Source organism: Salmo salar, chromosome ssa01, assembly GCF_905237065.1.
Source record: "Salmo salar chromosome ssa01, Ssal_v3.1, whole genome shotgun sequence".
Lineage (NCBI taxonomy): Eukaryota > Metazoa > Chordata > Actinopteri > Salmoniformes > Salmonidae > Salmo > Salmo salar.
This window is the reverse complement of record NC_059442.1, coordinates 65,273,564-65,293,307: the sequence shown is the minus strand read 5'-3', so window position 1 is coordinate 65,293,307 and position 19,744 is coordinate 65,273,564. Positions and strand designations below refer to the sequence as shown.

The following is a 19,744-nucleotide window of genomic DNA, read 5'->3' as shown; positions in this document are numbered from 1 at the left end:
AGAAGGTCATTCTGAGAGAGATAGCAGGAGAGCTGGCCAAGGACGGCACGTTCAAGAGTTTTGGAGAGAAAAGAAAGAAGGGATACTGGTCTGTAGTTGTTGACATCGGAGGGATCGAGTGTAGGTTTTTTCAGAAGGGGTGCAACTCTCGCTCTCTTGAAGACGGAAGGGACGTAGCCAGCGGTCAACGATGAGTTGATTAGCGAGGTGAGGTAGGGGAGAAGGTCTCCGGAAATGGTCTGGAGAAGAGAGGAGGGGATAGGGTCAAGTGGGCAGGTTGTTGGGCGGCCGGCCGTCACAAGATGCGAGATTTCATCTGGAGAGAGAGGGGAGAAAGAGGTCAAAGCACAGGGTAGGGCAGTGTGAGCAGGACCAGCGGTGTCGTTTGACTTAGCAAACGAGGATCGGATATCGTCAACCTTCTTTTCAAAATGGTTGACGAAGTCATCCGCAGAGAGGGAGGAGGGGGGGGAGGGGGAGGAGGATTCAGGAGGGAGGAGAAGGTAGCAAAGAGCTTCCTAGGGTTAGAGGCAGATGCTTGGAATTTAGAGTGGTAGAAAGTGGCTTTAGCAGCAGAGACAGAAGAGGAGAATGTAGAGAGGAGGGAGTGAAAGGATGCCAGGTCCGCAGGGAGGCGAGTCGGCCTGGAGGATAGGGGACAGAGAAAATCAAAGGATGCAGAAAGGGAGGAGAGGAGGGTTGAGGAGGCAGAATCAGGAGATAGGTTGGAGAAGGTTTGAGCAGAGGGAAGAGATGATAGGATGGAAGAGGAGAGAGTAGCGGGAGAGAGAGAGCGAAGGTTGGGACGGCGCAATACCATCCGAGTAGGGGCAGAGTGAGAAGTGTTGGATGAGAGCGAGAGGGAAAAGGATACAAGGTAGTGGTCGGTGATTTGGAGGGGAGTTGCAATGAGATTAGTGGAAGAACAGCATCTAGTAAAGATGAGGTCAAGCGTATTGCCTGCCTTGTGAGTAGGGGGGGAAGGTGAGAGGGTGAGGTCAAAAGAGGAGAGGAGTGGAAAGAAGGAGGCAGAGAGGAATGAGTCAAAGGTAGTGTAGTTGTTGGGTAGTTGTTTTCCGTTTTGTTCATCTACCTGACGGAACTGTTGGCTGTTATTTTTGTGTCGTCATTAAAAGAAATATGAGCACTTTACATGCTGCGCCTTGGTCCCCTTCATTCGACCCTCGTTACAAAAACACTAAACAAGAATGATGTTCATGGGAGGATGCCATGGAAGAAGCCACGGCTGTCCAAAAAAACATTGCTGCACGTCTGAAGTTGGCAAAAAAGCACCTGGATGTTCCACAGCGCTACTGTCAAAATATTCTTTGGACAAATGAAACTAAAGTTGTGTTGTTTGTAAGGAACACACAACGCTATGTGTGGAGAAAAAAGGCACAGCACAACACACCAACATCAAAACCTCATCCCAACTGTAAACTATGGTGGAGAGAGCATCATGGTTTGGGGCTGCTTTGCTGCCTCAGGGCCTAGACAGCTTGCTCTCATCGACGGAAAAATGTATTCCCAAGTTTATCAAGACATTTTGTGGGAGAGCTATCTGTCTGCCAATTGAAGCTCTACAGAAGTTAGGTGATGCAACAAGACAACAACCCAAAAGACAGAAGTAAATCAACAACAGAATGGCTTGAACAGAAGAAAATACGCCTTCTGGAGTGACCCAGTCAGTCCTGACCTCAACCCGATTGAGATGCTGTGGCATGACCTCAAGAGAGAGGTTCACATCAGACATCCCAAGAATATTGTGTAACTGAAACATTTGTAAAGAGGAATGGTCAAATTCCTCCTGACCGTTGTGCAGGTCTGACCCTCAACTACAGAAAACATTTGGTTGAGGTTATAGCTGCCAAAGGAGGGTCAACCTGTTATTAAATTCAAGGGTTCACATACTTTTCCCAACCTGCACTGTGAATGTTTACACAGTGTGTTCAATAAAGACATGAACAAGTATAATTGTTTTTGTTATTAGTTTAAGCAGGATGTGTTGTTGTGACTTAGACGAAGATCAGATACAATTTTATGACCAATTTATGCAGAAATCCAGGTAATTCTAAAGGGTTCACATACTTTTTCTTGCCACTCTATTTGGGCTGCAATTTCTGAGGCTGGTAACTCTAATGAACTTATCCTCTGCAGCAGAGGTAACTCTGGGTCTTCCTTTCCTGTGGCAGTCCTCAAAAGAGCCAGTTTCATTATAGCGCTTGATGGTTTTTGCGACTGCACTTGAAGAAACTTGAAAAATTCTTGATATGTTCCGCATTGACTGACCTTCATGTCTTAAAGTAATGACTGTCGTTTCTCTTTGCTTATTTGAGCTGTTCTTGCCATAATATGGACTTGGTCTTTTACCAAATAGGGCTATCTTCTGTATACCACCCCTACCTTGTCACAACACAACTGATTGGCTCAAATGCATTAGGAAGGAAAAACATTCCACACATTAATTAAGAAGGCACACCTGTTCATTGAAATGCATTCCAGATGACTACCTCATGAAGCTGGTTGAGAGAATGCCAAGAGTAAGCATTTCACGGTAAAGTCTACACTTGTTGTATTTGGCGCATGTGGCAAATAAAGTTTGATTTGATATCATTACCAAGCCCTTCAATGCCAAGAGCTGAGCAAAGAAAAGAGTCCCCACATCCAGCTGGTCCCGGGGCTGAGTTGACAAACCTGTTCTACTAACACACTGAAGCCTCAGGACCAGAACATCCAATCCATCAGATCAAAACAAATTACAACACAGTCAAAACAAAACTACAGTACTTATTGGGAAACACAAGCACAAAGCAAAATCCAGTGCTATCTGGCCCTAAATCGACAGTACACTGTGGCAAACTATTTGACCATAGTTACTGATCAAAACCTTAGAAAAACCTTGACAAAGTACAGGTTCAGTGAGCACAGCCTTGCCATTGAGATGTGTAGCCACTGTTGGGGGAGGATGCAGAGAGCTGTGGGTTGGCAGCGCACTACATTTCTGCCTGTCATAAGATGAGGGACAGTGTCTGACAGACCAACCAACCTGCACATGTCCTCTATGCTTATTGTTATTGTTTAATGTATGGTTATTTTGACCCTTGGTTATTGTTGTTACTGTTGTCCCTTTGACAGCATTGATTATTATTATTAATTATGTTAATATTGTAGATCTCCAAAGTAAGCTTTGGCAATATGTACATTGTTACATCATGCCAATAAAGCAAATGTAATTGAATTGAGAGAGAGAGAGAGAAAGATAAAGAGAGAGATTATTAACAATGGCAATATTAATAATTATATATATGCCATACAGCTTTTTCTGACTTTAACAGAGAATAAAGTGGTACTCTCAAGTCTGCACATGGATAAAACTCTTAACAATAACTGTACTCTTGTTTAACTGTACTCTTTTTTAATACGGCCTATGCATCCTTGCAGTGCCTTCAGGCTACATAGTGACTCAATGGTAACAGGAGATTCCTCTTCCTTTAAAGTGGTTGTTCCGAGAAAATGATATTTCTCATTCGGTTTTCACTGTTTCTCACTCCCTCCTATCCACTCCCTCCTAAGCGCTGCTCATTGCTATGTGAGATGTACATCTCTTGAGCTTATGTTTAGCTTTGCTCCAGTCTGTCTAGGACTACAGGGGATCTGGTTTCTGTTGACTATGAGATAATGCTGCCTGTTTGGACATTGATATGTGTATTTTAGGGATATGAGGTCAGAGGAGATGCACCATGCTGCTAAGTGGATATGCTCGGACAGGACAGGAAACTGATAGGCTATAAGGAGTTACAGAATCATACAGTCAGAGGGCCTGGCATCATCCTCTATTTTACACTGACAACCCTGACATCGTCAGGCCAGAATTTGTTTGTATCGTGGGCGCCCTCTAGTGGAATTTAGTTAGTGGATATTTTTTTTTTTACAGCATTATGTATTCACTCATGTTCTGTTTTATCTCCACAGTCACAATGGTGTTGTTTCTGACTGCAACTATAATAACCTTGCATAACTCCTCTCATGAGAACCAGACTACAGGTAAGTAACTTTCATATGAATAGGGAGTCAAACAGGGCCTCGTTTCCCAGTTGCGATGTAACTTAAGCATTTCGATGATCTTACCAGATGCATCGTTATTTACGAGTCAACTTTTTAAGAGTGTTTCTCAAACAAGCACGTAGAGAGAACGTTTGTTAAGTGCAACGTTAGAACATCTGTCGATACTGATAGGATCGAAAGAAATGTCTTAAAGTAATCATGGACTGTCGTTTCTCTTTGCTTATTTGAGCTCTTCTTGCCATAATATGGACTTGGTCTTTAACCAAATAGGGCTATCTTCTGTATACCACCCCTACCTTGTCACAACACAACTGATTGGCTCAAACACATTAAGAAGGAAAGAAATTCCACAAATGTACTTTTAACAAGGAACACCTGTTAATTGAAATGCATTCCAGGTGACTACCTCATGAAGCTGATTGAACAAATGACAATATTGTGCAAAGCTGTCATCAAGGGTTGCTACTTTGAAGATTCTCAAATATAAATTATTTTTTCATTTGTTTAACACTTTTTTGGATACTACATGGTTCCATATGTGTTATTTCATCATTTTGATGTCTTCACTATTGTTCTGCAATGTATAAAATATAAAAAATAAAGTTAAAACCTGGAATGAGTAGGTGGGTCCAAATATTTGACTAGTACTGAATATCGAATCTTTGTTATCATTTACAAGCAAAATATCCTGTTGACGCCGGCAATACAAGTAACGTTAATAGTAGCAGTAGAGGACAACTTTTGCAGGCTAAGCTACAAGAGTGTGCGCGCTGGAGGCCTATGGACAAGTCGGCGAGCAGCGAGTTAACACTCCCCGTGGTCCCGTGTGGCTCAGTTGGTAGAGCATGGCGTTTGCAACGCCAGGGTTGTGGGTTCGATTCCCACGGGGGACCAGTACGGGGGAAAACATTGTGGAATGTATGGATTCACTACTGTAAGTCGCTCTGGATAAGAGCGTCTGCTAAATGACGTAAATGTAAATGTAACACTGTGGAGGACAAAGGGAACTTGGAAACTGCATTCACACGCTATGGCCATAATGAAGACAGAAGACAGTCACTATGCTGAAACGTGCGCTCGGCATTTCATGGCTCTAGCAAAGCAGTGGAACATTGAAATCAAAGTTACCACAGTTTGCACAGACAGTGTACGGAACATGATTGCAGCTGCGAGACATTTGCCTTTTGAACATCTGCCCTGATCGCGCACAGTCTCCAAATGTACATCACAGTGTCCCTACAGAACAGTGGGTTCGAAAATGCCCTAGCCAAATGCCACATTTTTGGGGGGCATTTCAAACAGCCCACCAAACGCTGCATTGCTAGGACAACAGCAAGTTCCAAATGTGCTAAAGAAGGAGTCATTCGCACAAGATTTCACAACAAGATGGAACTCCACTCTGGAAATGGTAAAGCCACTGGCCCAACAGAAAACAAACATCACCATGCCAATCACAGCAGAACTGGAGAAACTGCAGAAGCTGGAAGCACTATGGGAGCCCTGCAGGTAATATTCTTTATCTCTATATTAGTGTTATAATAAGATGTTGTATGTGTCTATGTGTGAGAGAGCAATTGTGTAATTGTGTGTTTGAGAGAGAGAGAGAGAGTGTGTGAGAGAGAGAGTCTGTAACAAGCCTCTCACAATTGACTGAAGTAGTTTTGAATTATCTTTCACTGCAGGTACTTGACTGAACTTTTGATAGGAGAGAAGTACATTTCCTGCTCAGTGGTGTTGCCTGCTTTGTGTCATCTCCGTTGGGTGATGGAGAGCTCTGATGATGACCCTGCCTACATGGTAAGATTCAAGCTGACATTCACAACAGACCTGGATAAACGCAAGGAAAACACCAACCTCACATGGCTGAAGATCGCCATAGCTCTCAACCCAAGGTTTAAGGAAGTGAAGTGCCTTCCCAGATCTGAGAAGGGTGAGGTGTGGGCTTTGGTCAGCAACTTTCTGAAGGAAGAGAGGCCTGCACAGCAACCTGATAAAGCAACAGAGTCAGAGCCACCAAAAAAGAAAGCTGCCCTTTTGTTGAATTCTTCTGAGTCGGACTCTAATAAAGAGGAGGAGTTCATTGAGAAATGTGTAGAGCGTTACAAAGCAGAGCTCAGCATCAACATGGAGGACTGTCCTCTACAGTGGTGGTCACAGCATGCAGGGGCACACACCAGGCTGGCCTGCATTGCACGAAGGTGCCTGGCAACACCTGCTATATCAGTACCTTGTGAGAGGTTGTTTTCACTCTCTGGGCATATCGTGCAAAAGTAAAGAGCAGCTTTATCATCTGAAAATGTCAACAGTCTTGTTTGTCTTTGCAACTGGCTCAGTGAAAAGAAACAGGAGGACTGAAGTGTATGGTCACAGGTTTATGTTCTGTGGAATTCATAACATTGTTGGACAAGTTATAGCTAACCCTCCAGTCAGTAATTGGGAGAACAATCATTTGGAATGGCTGAAGCTTTAAGTGTGTGTGTGTGTGTGTGTGTGTGTGTGTGTGTGTGTGTGTGTGTGTGTGTGTGTGTGTGTGTGTGTGTGTGTGTGTGTGTGTGTGTGTGTGTGTGTGTGTGTGTGTGTGTGTGTGTGTGTAACTATTCTTGTGGGGACTTATGGTCTCCACAATAATAGTAAACAAATAAAAAATTGACCAACCGGGGACATTAGACATCAGAAATAGAGTTAGGAGCTAGGGTTGGGGTTAATTTATGAGGGAGCATTAGTAAGTTACAGGACTTTTCCATCTATTTCTCCCCAATTTCGTGATATCCAATTGCGATCTTGTCTCATCGGCCTGCAGGCACCCGGCCCGCCACAAGGAGTTGCTAGAGCACGATGAGCCAAGTAAAGCCCCCCCCCGACCAATCCCTCCCCTAACCCGGACGATGCTGGGACAATTGTGCACCGCCCTATGGTACTCCCGGTCACGGCCGGTTGTGACACAGCCTGGGATCGATACAGTGCTTTAGACCGCTGCGCCACTCGGGAGGCTGCGATTAATTATTTTAATTGTTTGACAGCCATAATATATATTTATTTATTTTCAAGTTTGAAAAAAAGTTCCTGACCTCCATGTCCTCATGTAGTTATGACCCTGCGCACATGTTGTTACACATCATGAAATATATTGAGGAAAACATTACAGACAGCAGCCTAGAATTAGCTAAATAGAATTCAATGGAATGAACATAAAATGTATGTTAATGTGATTGAAATATATAGGCCTACCTGCCCTATAATGTATTTATCTTTTGCAGTCATCTACATTTTCATTTGAAGCATAATTTTATTATTTGCTTGTATTTGTAGTCAACTTCGTTAGAGACAGATATATCTCTTGATTCTGTGTTTAGCGTACATCTTCTGTGTATGAAGTGATGCAAAAGGGCAAAAAAAGCATCTGACGACGCACTTAGCTGTTCTACGAGTGGTCTGAGGCAGTCGGTAAATAAAAAGCATTTAAGTGCATCTTCAGTAACTATGGTTTTGGGAAACAACTCAGCTACTTAAGATGGTTCTAGCGATGAGCTTAACGCTATGAAGGCTCTGGGAAACGAGGCCCAGAACAATCAGCATACATTAACTCGATCCTAAATTTAAACAATTGTTAGACATGCACAGTGCAATTATCTATTTAAATGGGTGCATATAGATGTTAAAATATTGAAAACACTTGTATGTGTAATATACAAAATAATATATTTATCTTTGTTTCCCAGAAAACCCCACAACCCAGGGTGCCCATGTACTTTCCTCTATGCTGGTCATCTCTCTTCTTCTCATCATCATCGTTCTCCCGACAGTATACTTCCTAAGGTAACAAACAACACTGGGTGGCTTCACCGCACCCCCACCCTTTCCTTTATCATCAGCCCAGCCCACCCCCACGTTGTGTGCGTGTGGTTGTGCGTTGGAAGTGTCCCAGCAACTGCTCTTCCGCTAAAACAGAAAACAAATGCCTAGCTGGGTCATATTATACCATGCTCGCTCGCTCACTCACTCACTCACTCACACACTCACACACTCTCTCTCTCAATCACTCACTCACTCACTCACTCACTCACTCACTGTCAACTCCTCTCTCAGTGGTGAGGATACTCTGTGCTTCTCATGAGAAAGAACAGCTTTCAGTACAGATGGTGGGTTTCTATTTATTCTGACTTGTTGAGCTGAAATATTCTCTTTCATCGGTTATGGTCAGTTCTTTCTTTTTTTGTTTCCTTTTCCTCTTCTCTGTCACACTCTCTGGTTAGGTTTAGAAACCACAGGAAGGCTCTTGTCACCTCGGTTGATAAGAAGATTCCAAATGGCTTCTTGGAAGATCAAGGTACGTCTCACAACTTCAATTTTCCACATACATCTTATGTATAGGACTGTTGCGGTAACTGTATTACCGCCACACCGGCAGTCATTGAGTCTTGACCACAGTAAAATTCCACTTGACCGTTGACTCACAGTAATCTCCTCTTATGCACTCTATCCATGTGTTAGTAGTACCCAACTCGCTAACGATCAGGTTCTAATGGCCTGGTACTCAGGGCTCAGGGCTGTATTGTCATCTGACATCAACGCAAATGCAACTGAAAATCACATCAAACACTTATCATCAAAAGAGTATGTGCTTTTAAAATTCTACTCTCTGTGATGATCAATTTGAAGAAAGAAGTTAAACAACACGTTGAAACTGAGTGTAAAACATGGTCGTTGTGGATGTTTCAAACGCAACGAAATGGACAGCACTTTCGAAAGTGATGGATGATTAATTCAAAAACATCCATATGTGACCTGTTTCAGGAAACTAGGCGTATGTCGCGGGTCACTACTTCACAGGAGAGCCGTTTGAACGTAAACTTTTTTGTCAAAATACGTTTTTGGGCAGAAATGCCTTCTCGAACATGTGCACTTTCATGTGCCTTATTAACAAACTTGTATGCCATCTGCAATTATGAATTAAATTGTTAAATTATGAGCCTAGTTGGTTTAGCCATAGAAAAAGCCAGCAACCTTCCCACTAACCATGATTGGTTGGACATGCCAAGAGATAAGTTTGGATTGGTCTGCTATATAGCACGCTTCTGTCTATTCGAGCTGGTCAGTATGTCTAGGTAATCCTGTCTAACGCTGCATTTAACATTTTTTTATCGTGTATTAAAACTGCATAAGTGGTTGCTCTCTACTTTCTGGAGGACTGAGTTTTGAAATCAGTGGACTTCGAGTATGATAGCTAAGGAGATGGAGAAAACACATGTTTCTGAATTACATCTTCAAACTAAGGGCAACCATGGCATCCAACAGGAGATGCGTCCAACCATGAATGATGTATACGGGTAAGATAGTCTAGCTAGCTAGCTACTGTTGACTAACCCCATTCCGTACAAATGTGTGCAACCGCGGCTTGAAACGAGGCTGCAATGAAAACTAATGGGACTGTAGCAACTGTGTTGGCATCAAAATTTGGGGTGTGAACTACGTTTCTATTCAAGCGTTGGTTGACATGGTAATGGTCCGATAGTATTGGAGAAAAGTTGAAAAAAAACGGACCCCTCTGACACCTCTACGTTAAATTGTGACGTCATGACATAACGTACAGCACACATAATGCAACTAATTCTGTGTCATACAGCCTCTCTCAACCAGGTGTAGCGCTTCTCTCGCAGTTTAAAAACAAGAATGGGACAGGGTAAGGGGGGGATACCTAGTCAATTGTACAACTGAATGCATACATTTTTTGCTTCCTCACTGCAAGCCATCATGACTCTCAAAAGCCGCGACAGCCGCTGTTTACTTCTGAAGATAACATTAGCGCCGCCCTAAAAACTCAATTCAAATTCGACACAAACCTTCAAATAGGTATGCAATGGCACATTATATAAAGCTGTTTCCCCACACGCCTCATCTCCCCCTTTCCCTGTCACGAAGTAGGTTTCGCTTCCCCACCCACCATTTTTAAAAAGACCCGACGGAGCTCATTGCCTTCTTGAATCATGCAGAGATGAGCAGCATGAAGGTCTCGTCATTGATTTTGCTGGAAAGGTGAGAAATTGTACTTTACAATGGTATTCATATTACAGTTGACCTAGAAATATTATGTTTTTGGTCTCTAAAATAAGGTAAATTGTACGTTACAGTGCTTTAGCTAACTATACATTTTCAGATATTACACATTTCAAATTTTGACAAAGAGCCGTTTGCTTGGCTAGCTATAGCATGATGTTAGCTAGCTAACATTGAACCTGGTTGGTTAGCTACCTGCAGATTCATGCAGGCTAGTAATATCATGAGTTGTGATTATGGTTCATTGTTTACCTAACTAGCTTGCTACATGTCTTAACAAAAGACTCCACTATGTAAGTAAGTAACCATTTCGGGTGTGTTCGTAAATTCAGTCTGGCCATCACTCCGATTTTATAGCACTCTTGTCTGAGTGTGCCAGAGAGGGCAGAGTAGCAATGAATTTACTAACGCTCAACACCCGTTGAATATGGCCGGTGTCAGTAAACGTCTGCAGAAAAGCGTAGTTCAATTGTTTCCAGCAGTACAGTTACAGTCACCAACGCTCTGGATAACATGAAAACAGCCTCATCAGCTCTGCCAGGGTGATTAAAATGGTCAGAGTGGAGTGTTCTCTCATTATGTGTCTGGAAGTAGTCAATGTTAGTCAGTTAGCTTGGGTGCTTGACTGCCGTTGTAAAGTCAGTACATTCGGATCAACCCTACTCATCGGCCAGAGCGTCCGGTGTGCGCTCTGATTACAAAACGCTCTGAATTTACAAACGGACAATCTGACAGCACAGTTGCAGTCACCAACGCTCTGGATAACATAACAGCCTAACCAGCTCTGCTAGGGCCAGTAATGTTCAGTGATCTGTTCTCTCTCACTTAGATGTCTGGAAGTAGCTAGTAAGTTAGCTTGTGTGCTTGACTGCTGTTGTTAGTACATTCGGATCAACCCTTAAAGAGATGGGTGGGGATAAAGTTTAATAGGGTGTGAACGATGCTGAATGGGTGTAGACAAAGAAGGGCTCTCCAATAGTAGTACCGAAACATTCAAAGGCCATTTTCTCAAACGTGAGTTTACAAGTTTATCAACTTTCAAAGCAAAATTACTTTCCCATTGTTTCTCCACTGTAGTGTATGATATACCATTGTGTACAGAGTCTCTACTTTTATCCAATGTAAAAAACTCAATTTCAAATTTTGCTACATAAGACCGATTTTGAGCCGGTCGGGCACATATGTCTATTAGAGCATATGCATAAGCCTATATAGGCAAATATCACATTAACATAAGAATTCAGACACCTTACTCAGTACTTTGTTGAAGCACCTTTGGCAGTGATTACAGCCTCAAGTCTTCTTGTGTATGATGTTACTACCTTGACACACCTGTATTTGGAGAGTTTCTCCCAGTCTTCTCTACAAATTCTCTCAAACTCTGTCAGGTTGGATGGGGAGCTTCGCTACACAGCTATTTTCAGGTCTCTCCAGAGATGTTCGATTGGGTTCAAGTCTGGGCTCTAGCTGGGCCACTCAAGGACATTCAGAGCCACTCCTGCGTTGTCTTGGCTGTGTGCATAAGGTCGTTGTCCTGTTGGAAGGTGAAACTTTGCCCCAGTCTTAGGTCCTGAGCGCTCTGGAGCAGCTTTTCATCAAGGATCTCTCTGTACTTTGCTCCGTTAATCTTTCGCTCGATCCTGACTAGTCTCCCAGTCCCTGCTGCTGAAAAGCATCCCCACAGCATGATGCTGCCACCACCATGCTTCACCGTAGGGATGGTGCCAGGTTTCCTGGAGATGTGACGCTTGGTATTCGAGCCAAAGAGTTCAATCTTGGTTTTATCAGACCAGAGAATCTTGTTTATGGAGCAGGTTTTCATCAATGATCTCTCTGTACTTTGTTCCGTTCATCTTTACCTCGATCCTGACAAGTCTCCCAGTTTCTGCCGCTGAAAAACATCCTCACAGCATGATGGTGCGACCACCATTTCTCATTGTAAGGATGGTGCCAGGTTTCCTCCAGACATGACGCATGGCATTCAATCTTGGTTTCATCAGACCAGAGAATCTGGTTTCTCATGGTCTGAGAGTCCTTTAGAAGCCTGTAGACAAACTCCAAGCAGGCTGTCATGAGGAAAAAATACAATTTAATCAATTTTAGAATAAGGCTGTAACGTGACAAAATGTGGAAAAAGTCAAGGGGTCTAAATGCTTTCAGAATGCACTGTATATAGACAGGTGTGTGCCTTTCCAAATCAGGTCCAATCAGTTGGATTTACCACAGGTGGACTCCAATCAAGTTGTAGAAACATCTCAAGGATGATCAATAAAAACAGGATGCGCCTGAGCTCAATTTCGAGTCTCATAGCAAAGGGTCTGAATACTTATGTACATTTTAATACATTTGCAAAATAAAAATAAAAAAAACTGTTCGATTTGTCATTATGGGGTATTGTGTGTAGATTGATGAGGGGAAAAAATTATTCAATCCATTTTAGAACAAGGCTGTAACGTAACGAAATGTGGAAAAGGTCAAGGAGACTGAATTCTTTCCAAATGCACTGTATATGTTCCAAAGGCACGCATCAGCGGCTTGTATGCTGGTGGCCTGGAGATGCTTAACGTGTTTGTTAATTAACGGCCAATTACCATGAGACCGGCAGGCTTTTGCATGACAATAACCGGCGGACATAATTTCATGACCGCCACAGCCCTAATTATATATACAATATTTAATTTGAACCATTGAGTATGTGTTGTGGGATATGATGCAAGCCTTAGGTTGTGTGTACATAGTTCTTCTTGAATTTCAATACTGATCTGTTCTCTAGATAAGTCGTCACAATCAAAACACAAAGTCAGGTCTATTCTGTAGCGATATCCTACTGAAGACATAATCTGCTATTGAGATCTGTCAAGACGAACTAATGCGTCTAAAAGGGTAGAAAATTATAAAAAGATTCACTGTATACCTTACCACACGCAGTTGAGGCCAAATTCAAACTTTCTAACCTAATTAATAATTATAATTTATTACATTTGTAAAGCACTTTTCATTATACACCATCTCACAGTGCATAAATACAACATTTAAAGAAACCAAATAGCAAATAATGAACACAACTTAACAGGTCAACTGACACAAAGAACACAGCTGATGCTACAAGGGACAAGGACACTAAGGATCACAGCTATCAGCAGAAAGCCTTACTAAAGAGAAAGGTCTTTAGACCCATTTTAATGGAGCCCAGAGTCTGTGGTGCCTTCAGGTGTTCCGGAAGGGCATTCCAGAGGCTGGGGTGGTCTAGCTGAGGGTGCGGGTGGGGTTAATGGAGGGCAGTTATTTGAGATAAGGAGGGGCATTACCATCAATACACTGGAAAATCAGCAGGAGGGTCCTGCATTCAATCCGGAATAAGACTGGGAGCCATTGCAGAGATGCCAGGATGGGTATGATGTGGTGGCGTTTCCACACTCTGGCAGCTCTGTTCTGGATGTATTGAATCTTCTGGAGACTCCTGCTAGGGATCCTGATGAAGAGTGCATTGCAGTAAACCAGCCTCGAGGAGATAAAGTCATAGACAAGCTTTTCTGTATCAGACTGAGTGAGGGTGGGACAGAGTTTGGCAATGTGCTTGAGGTGATAGAATGACGCTTTACAAAGGTGTCTGATGTGGCTGTCAAAGGTCAGGGAGGAATCAAGCTTTACACCCAGATTGGAAACTGACAGGCTGACTACACCGCTCGTTGCAAAATAAATGTAGAAATCTATATTATTCAATTATTGCACCCACACTGCTCGCGCGCCAACAAGCGTCTGCGTTGCCAAGGGCTAAAATAGAAGTCAGTTCTATTTCTGACGCAGATCGCGCTGCAAGTCCTGCCTCTCTCATCTACTCATTGGTTTATAGAAGCACGTACCCACGTGCCATCTCGTCATTGATTATACCCACGTGGGGGGCTGAAAGACGAAATAGGTTGGTGGCGGTAATGCACATAATTTATGAAAGTTGCCAATCGTAATATTACGTCAAGAGAAGAAAAGGCCTGGAAGGAGGAGAGATGACTAGAAACGATTCGGTTGACCATTTTATGTGTGGATTAATTGGTGCCGTAGAGGACCTTGTGCATTCCAGGTAAAATAACAACTCAATGTTTATATCCCAGGACAAATTAGCTAGCAACAGCAAGCTAGCTAAATAGGACAAATTAGCTAGCAAGTGCAAGCTAACTAGCTAGCTTTCGACCTGTCCCCAAATTAATATAATTGGTTCAGAGTTTGTTTTGATATTTTAACCTGTCTGTCGTGATCGCGTTTGGTGTGGGGGGACAAAATACATTTATGCATGATGGCGCACGCACGCAGCCGATTTGGGTTCCGTGTGAGGGGGAGAGAGGGATGTTCTGTCCTGCAACGGTGAGGTGTGTTATTGTAAGTTATAAGTAAGATGTCACCCTCCTTATGTTCACCTCATCACATTTGTTATTAGGTCATCTACTTTTTTCCCTTTAAAAAACAAAAATGCAGAACTATTATTTCAGTTATATCACAATTATTGTACTGAATGTAAAAACATTGACGTTTACATTTATTTTATTGTTTTACACAGGAGAGCAGACAGTGGTCCTCCTCCCACGATCCGCATCTCCATACAAGCGTTACTTCCCCATCTCCCTGGACTCGCTAGAAGACCAGTTCCGGATACGCTCGGCAGACGACTGCAAGCTTTTCAGAGAGGAGTTCAATGTAGGTTCCTTTTCATACAACACATAGTAGTCACAGTAGTGTGATACCTTAATTTGTTAATGCTAATAATGTCACGTAGAGTTTATAGTTCTTTATGTTGTTACATATTATGCTGTATGTATGAGGGCTTCATTAATGGCTTCATAGTGTGACCCCCTGTGTTTGTTTTGTGTCTGTGTAGTCACTGCCCTGTGGCTACCAGCACAGCTTCTTTGAGGAGGCTAGCAGGGTGATCAACAGGGACAAGAACAGATATCCAAACATCCTACCATGTGAGTGATGGAATTGTTATGGGAATACATTTTGCAACCATAAAACCCACTTAAGAGAGAGAAAAATAAAATTATAACATGTAATGAAATTATTCTAAATAGGCTTACTTATTTTCCTAGTACAATTTAGTCTCTTTCTTCCATTTTCAACAGATGACCATTCCAGAGTGTTGCTAAGTCAAATCGATGGTTATTCTTGTACGGACTACATAAATGCCTCATACATAGATGTGAGTTATATTTACCATGTATTTCGTTCCATCCTATTATGAATAACTTCAATGCATCCAGTGTTACTTCCTTTCTCATTACGATCTAATAACTACTGTAACTTGCCAACACACATTTTCTTTTTCACCAGGGTTATAAAGAGAAGGACAAATTCATTGCAGCTCAAGGTAAATAAGCCATGTGCAACATTATTGTGCAAAATACTGTACTACTAGAGGATTCATTTTTTTTCAATTAACTCTTTTATGTGAGCATATGCTATTTTGCAGCACACTAGGCCTACTGTATATCTACAGTGTCTTCTTATGTCTGTGGTAAGCATGTCACTCTCTCTTTTCCATAGGCCCAATGCACAACACTGTGGCAGACTTTTGGCGGATGGTTTGGGAACAGAAGACTGCTACTATAGTGATGCTCACTAACCTGAAAGAGAGAAAAGAGGTCTCTCACTTTGACTGCTCCCTTGTCTGCATATACAACCTGTAAAGAACGTCTTCAGATTTGCTAATGGGATCTCTTGTGGAATGATTTGACAGTTCAACATTCTTAGATGTTCTAAAGGGCCTTTGCTAGGCCCCTTATTGTCTTCTCACACCTCAAGGTCATGGGTATCATTTATTTGACCCTTTCCTAACATTCCCAATCCATACAATGTGTCACCCCAAATAACTTGGCATCTGATATTGAACCTCAAGGGGCTGATCAATAAATAACAAAACAGAGGGTTTAGCGGCACTAAACAATTTGTTGATAAAGTCATCCCAAGGCTTGATTATAATTAGTCTGAGAGTCTCATTAATGGTCTAGAATATCAGAGTGATTAACTTATTGACTGACAGACTATCACCTCTGTCAACTCTATCACCTGGTCAGTAATATTAATCCCCATAAAAGTCTCTGCCATCCACATTGGTGAAACTATTCAAATAGTTGCTTTTTGCTTTGCTGAATGTCCATTTCGCCTCTCTTCAGGACAAGTGTTACCAGTACTGGCCAGACCAAGGCTGTTGGATGTATGGGAACGTGAGGGTGGCAGCAGAGGACTTTACTGTACTGGTGGACTACACCATCCGCAAGTTCTGTGTACAATATGTAAGTGTCATTGTATGTGCCTACATGACAACCCTGTGCATGATCCCTCACTTAGAAAACATGATGCTGTGTGAGTCTGTGACCAGGTATTTACTATCAGGACTCAGGATAAGACCCAGATGCAGACAGTTCGAATCAAAGATGTTTATTACTAAACAGGGTGCAGGCAAACGACAGGTCAAGGGCAGGCAGAGGTCAGTAATCCAGGGCAGAGTCAGTAATGTACAGAATGGCAGGCAGGGTCAGGGCAGGTAGAATGGTCAAAACCGGAAGAACTAGAAAACAGGGACTAGAGAGAACAGGAGTACGGGAAAAACCACGCTGGTAGGCTTGACGAGACAAGACGAACTGGCAACAGATAAACAGAAAACACAGGTATAAATGCACAGGGGAAAATTAGCGATACCTGAAGGGGGGTGGAGACAAGCACAAGACAGGTGAAAAAGATCAGGGTGTGACAATTTGCAGTTTATTATCTAAATGATTGATGTGTTTTCCTGTTGTAACAGCAGGGGAGTGACGGCCCCAGGGCCCCCTGCCTGGTCACCCAGCTCCACTTTACCAACTGGCCAGACTTTGGGGTGCCCTTCTCCCCCATCGGCATGCTCAAGTTCCTCAAGAAGGTGAAGACGGTCAACCCGTCCTATGCAGGACCCATCGTGGTGCACTGCAGGTACTGAACCAGGGAAGGAGACTGGGGATTGTAACTGGAAATTCATATCTACAGGCTGTACTAAATTAAGGCTATAGTGGTTAATATAAACTGTATGATATGTATAAGTTAACAAGATTATAGTGTAAAATTGTTTACTAAAAAAGTATACCAATCATCTTTCCTTTATTTAGTACTGGTATGGCTGGAATTTCAATGCCTCTGTCATGTCATATGAAACTACCTTACCAAGGGGCATCATGAACGATCTAAGGGGGCAGGGGGGGGGGGGTCAGTTGGAGAATCTGGTATTATTTAAACACCTGAAACAGCATTTTCCTGCAATCTAGAGCCATAATCATTATGCTTGATTCTATGTATATTTTTCTGCATATCTAAGCATACATCTTGAGCTGTCTGTATCCTCCTGACTGGTGTTTCTTTTTTTAAAGAAATTAAATATGCTTCTCTGCATCTTTTTGATAAAATCTGGGTAAAAGATTGAAAGGAATGTGAGTCTTATACAGTACATTTAGATTTGCTTGCTTTTCTAAGGTCTACCAACCCTGCCAGCAGGCATGCCAGCTAAGATAGTTAGACAAGCTACTCTAACTTGATAGCCTGAAATGGCTTCTTGGTAGCTAGTTATGCGGTTGGTGGATTGGGAACCTATCTGGGATAGATAAAGCGAACTTCATAAAATTGCTGGTTGGCTAGTAATATTACTATATACAGTTGAAGTCGGAAGTTTACATACACCTTAGCCAAATACATTTAAACTCAGTTTTTCACAATTCCTGACATTTAATCCTAGTAAAAATCCCCTGTCAGTTAGGATCACCACTTTATTTTAAGAAAATGAAATGTCAGAATAAAAGTAGAGAGAATGATTTATTTCAGCTTTTATTTATTTCATCACATTCCCAGTGGGTCAGAAGTTTACATACACTCAGTTAGTATTTGGAAGCATTGCCTTTAAATTGTTTAACTTGGGTCAAACGTTTCGGGTAGCCTTCCACAAACTTCCCACATTAAGGTGGGTGAATTTTGGCCCATTCCTCCTGACAGAGCTGGTGTAACTGAGTCAGGTTTGTTGGCCTCCTTGCTCGCACATAATTTTTTCACTTCTGCCCACAAATCTTCTATGGAATTGAGGTCAGGGCTTTGTGATGGCCACTCCAATACCTTGACTTTGTTATCCTTAAGCCATTTTGCCACAACTTTGGAAGTATGCTTGGGGTCATTGTCCATTTGGAAGACCCATTTGCGACCAAGCTTTAACTTCCTGACTGATGTCTTGATGTTGCTTCAATATATCTACATAATTGTCTTTCCTCATATTGCCATCTATTTTGTGAAGTGCACCAGTCCCTCCTGCAGCAAAGCACCCCCACAACATGATGCTGCCAACCCGTGCTTCACAGTTGGGATGGTATTCTTCGGCTTGCAAGCCTCCCCCTTTTTCCTCCAAACATAACGATGGTCATTATGGCCAGACAGTTCTATTTTTGTTTCATCAGACCAGAGGACATTTCTCCAAAAAGTCAGATCTTTGTCCCCATGTGCAGTTGCAAACCGTAGTCTGGCTTTTTTAATGGCGGTTTTGGAGCAGTGGCTTCTTCCTTGATGATCGGCCTTTCAGGTCGACATAGGTCTCGTTTTACTGTGGATATAGATACTTTTGTACCTCTTTTCTCCAGCATCTTCACAAGGTCCTTTGCTGTTGTTCTGGGATTGATTTGCACTTTTCGCACCAAAGTACGTTCATCTCTAGGAGACAGAAGGCATCTCCTTCCTGAGCGGAATGACGGCTGTGTGGTCCCATGGTGTTTATACTTGCATACGATTGTTTGTACAGATGAACATGGTACCTTCATGCGTTTGGAAATTGCTCACAAGGATGAACCCGTCTGAGGTCTTGGCTGATTTCTTTAGATTTTCTCATGATGTCAAGCAAAGAGGCACTGAGTTTGAAGGTAGGCCTTGAAATACATCCACAGGTACACCTCCAATTGACTCAAATGATGTCAATAAGCCTATCAGAAGCTTCTAAAGCCATGACTTCATTTTCAGGAATTTTCCAAGCTGTTTAAAGGCACAGTCAACTTAGTGTATGTAAACTTCTGACCCACTGGAATTGTGATACAGTGAATTATAAGTGAAATCATCTGTCTTTAAACAATTGTTGGAAAAATTACTTGTGTCATGCACAAAGTAATGTCCTAACCGACTTGCCAAAACTATAGTTTGTTAACAAGAAAATTGTGGAGTGGTTGAAAAACGAGTTTTAATGACTCCAACCTTAGTGTATTTAAACTTCCGACTTCAACTGTGTGTGTGTGTGTGTGTGTGTGTGCGTGCGTGCGTGCGTGTGTGTGTGTGTGTGTGTGTGTGTGTGTGTGTGTGTGTGTGTGTGTGTGTGTGTGTATATATATATATTGGCTAAATCTAAATGTATACATGGCCAAAAATATGTTGACACCACTTTAAATTAGTGGATTCTGCTATTTCAGCCACACTCGTTGCTGACAGGTGTATAAAATCTAGCACACCGCCATACAAACATTGGACGTAGAATGGTCCGTACTGAAGAGCTCAGTGACTTTCAACGTTGCACCGTCATAGGATGCTACCTTTCCAACAAATCAGTTCGTCAAATTTCTGCCCTGCTACAACTGCCCCGGTCAAC

General features: G+C 42.4%; 1 protein-coding gene across 2 annotated transcripts in view; it reads left to right on the top strand.

The window, feature by feature from the left end:
* Positions 1-19,744, top strand: part of LOC106607391 (receptor-type tyrosine-protein phosphatase epsilon) — a 63,393-nt gene that overhangs the window by 34,675 nt on the left and 8,974 nt on the right. For both annotated transcript variants that reach the window (XM_014204316.2, XM_014204321.2), the window contains exons 3-12: positions 3,973-4,044; positions 7,785-7,881; positions 8,319-8,392; positions 14,672-14,808; positions 14,990-15,080; positions 15,234-15,310; positions 15,442-15,478; positions 15,655-15,752; positions 16,284-16,403; positions 16,913-17,076. In XM_014204316.2, the coding sequence (XP_014059791.2) occupies positions 3,973-4,044; positions 7,785-7,881; positions 8,319-8,392; positions 14,672-14,808; positions 14,990-15,080; positions 15,234-15,310; positions 15,442-15,478; positions 15,655-15,752; positions 16,284-16,403; positions 16,913-17,076 (967 nt within the window). The remainder of the gene's footprint in view (positions 1-3,972; positions 4,045-7,784; positions 7,882-8,318; positions 8,393-14,671; positions 14,809-14,989; positions 15,081-15,233; positions 15,311-15,441; positions 15,479-15,654; positions 15,753-16,283; positions 16,404-16,912; positions 17,077-19,744) is intronic.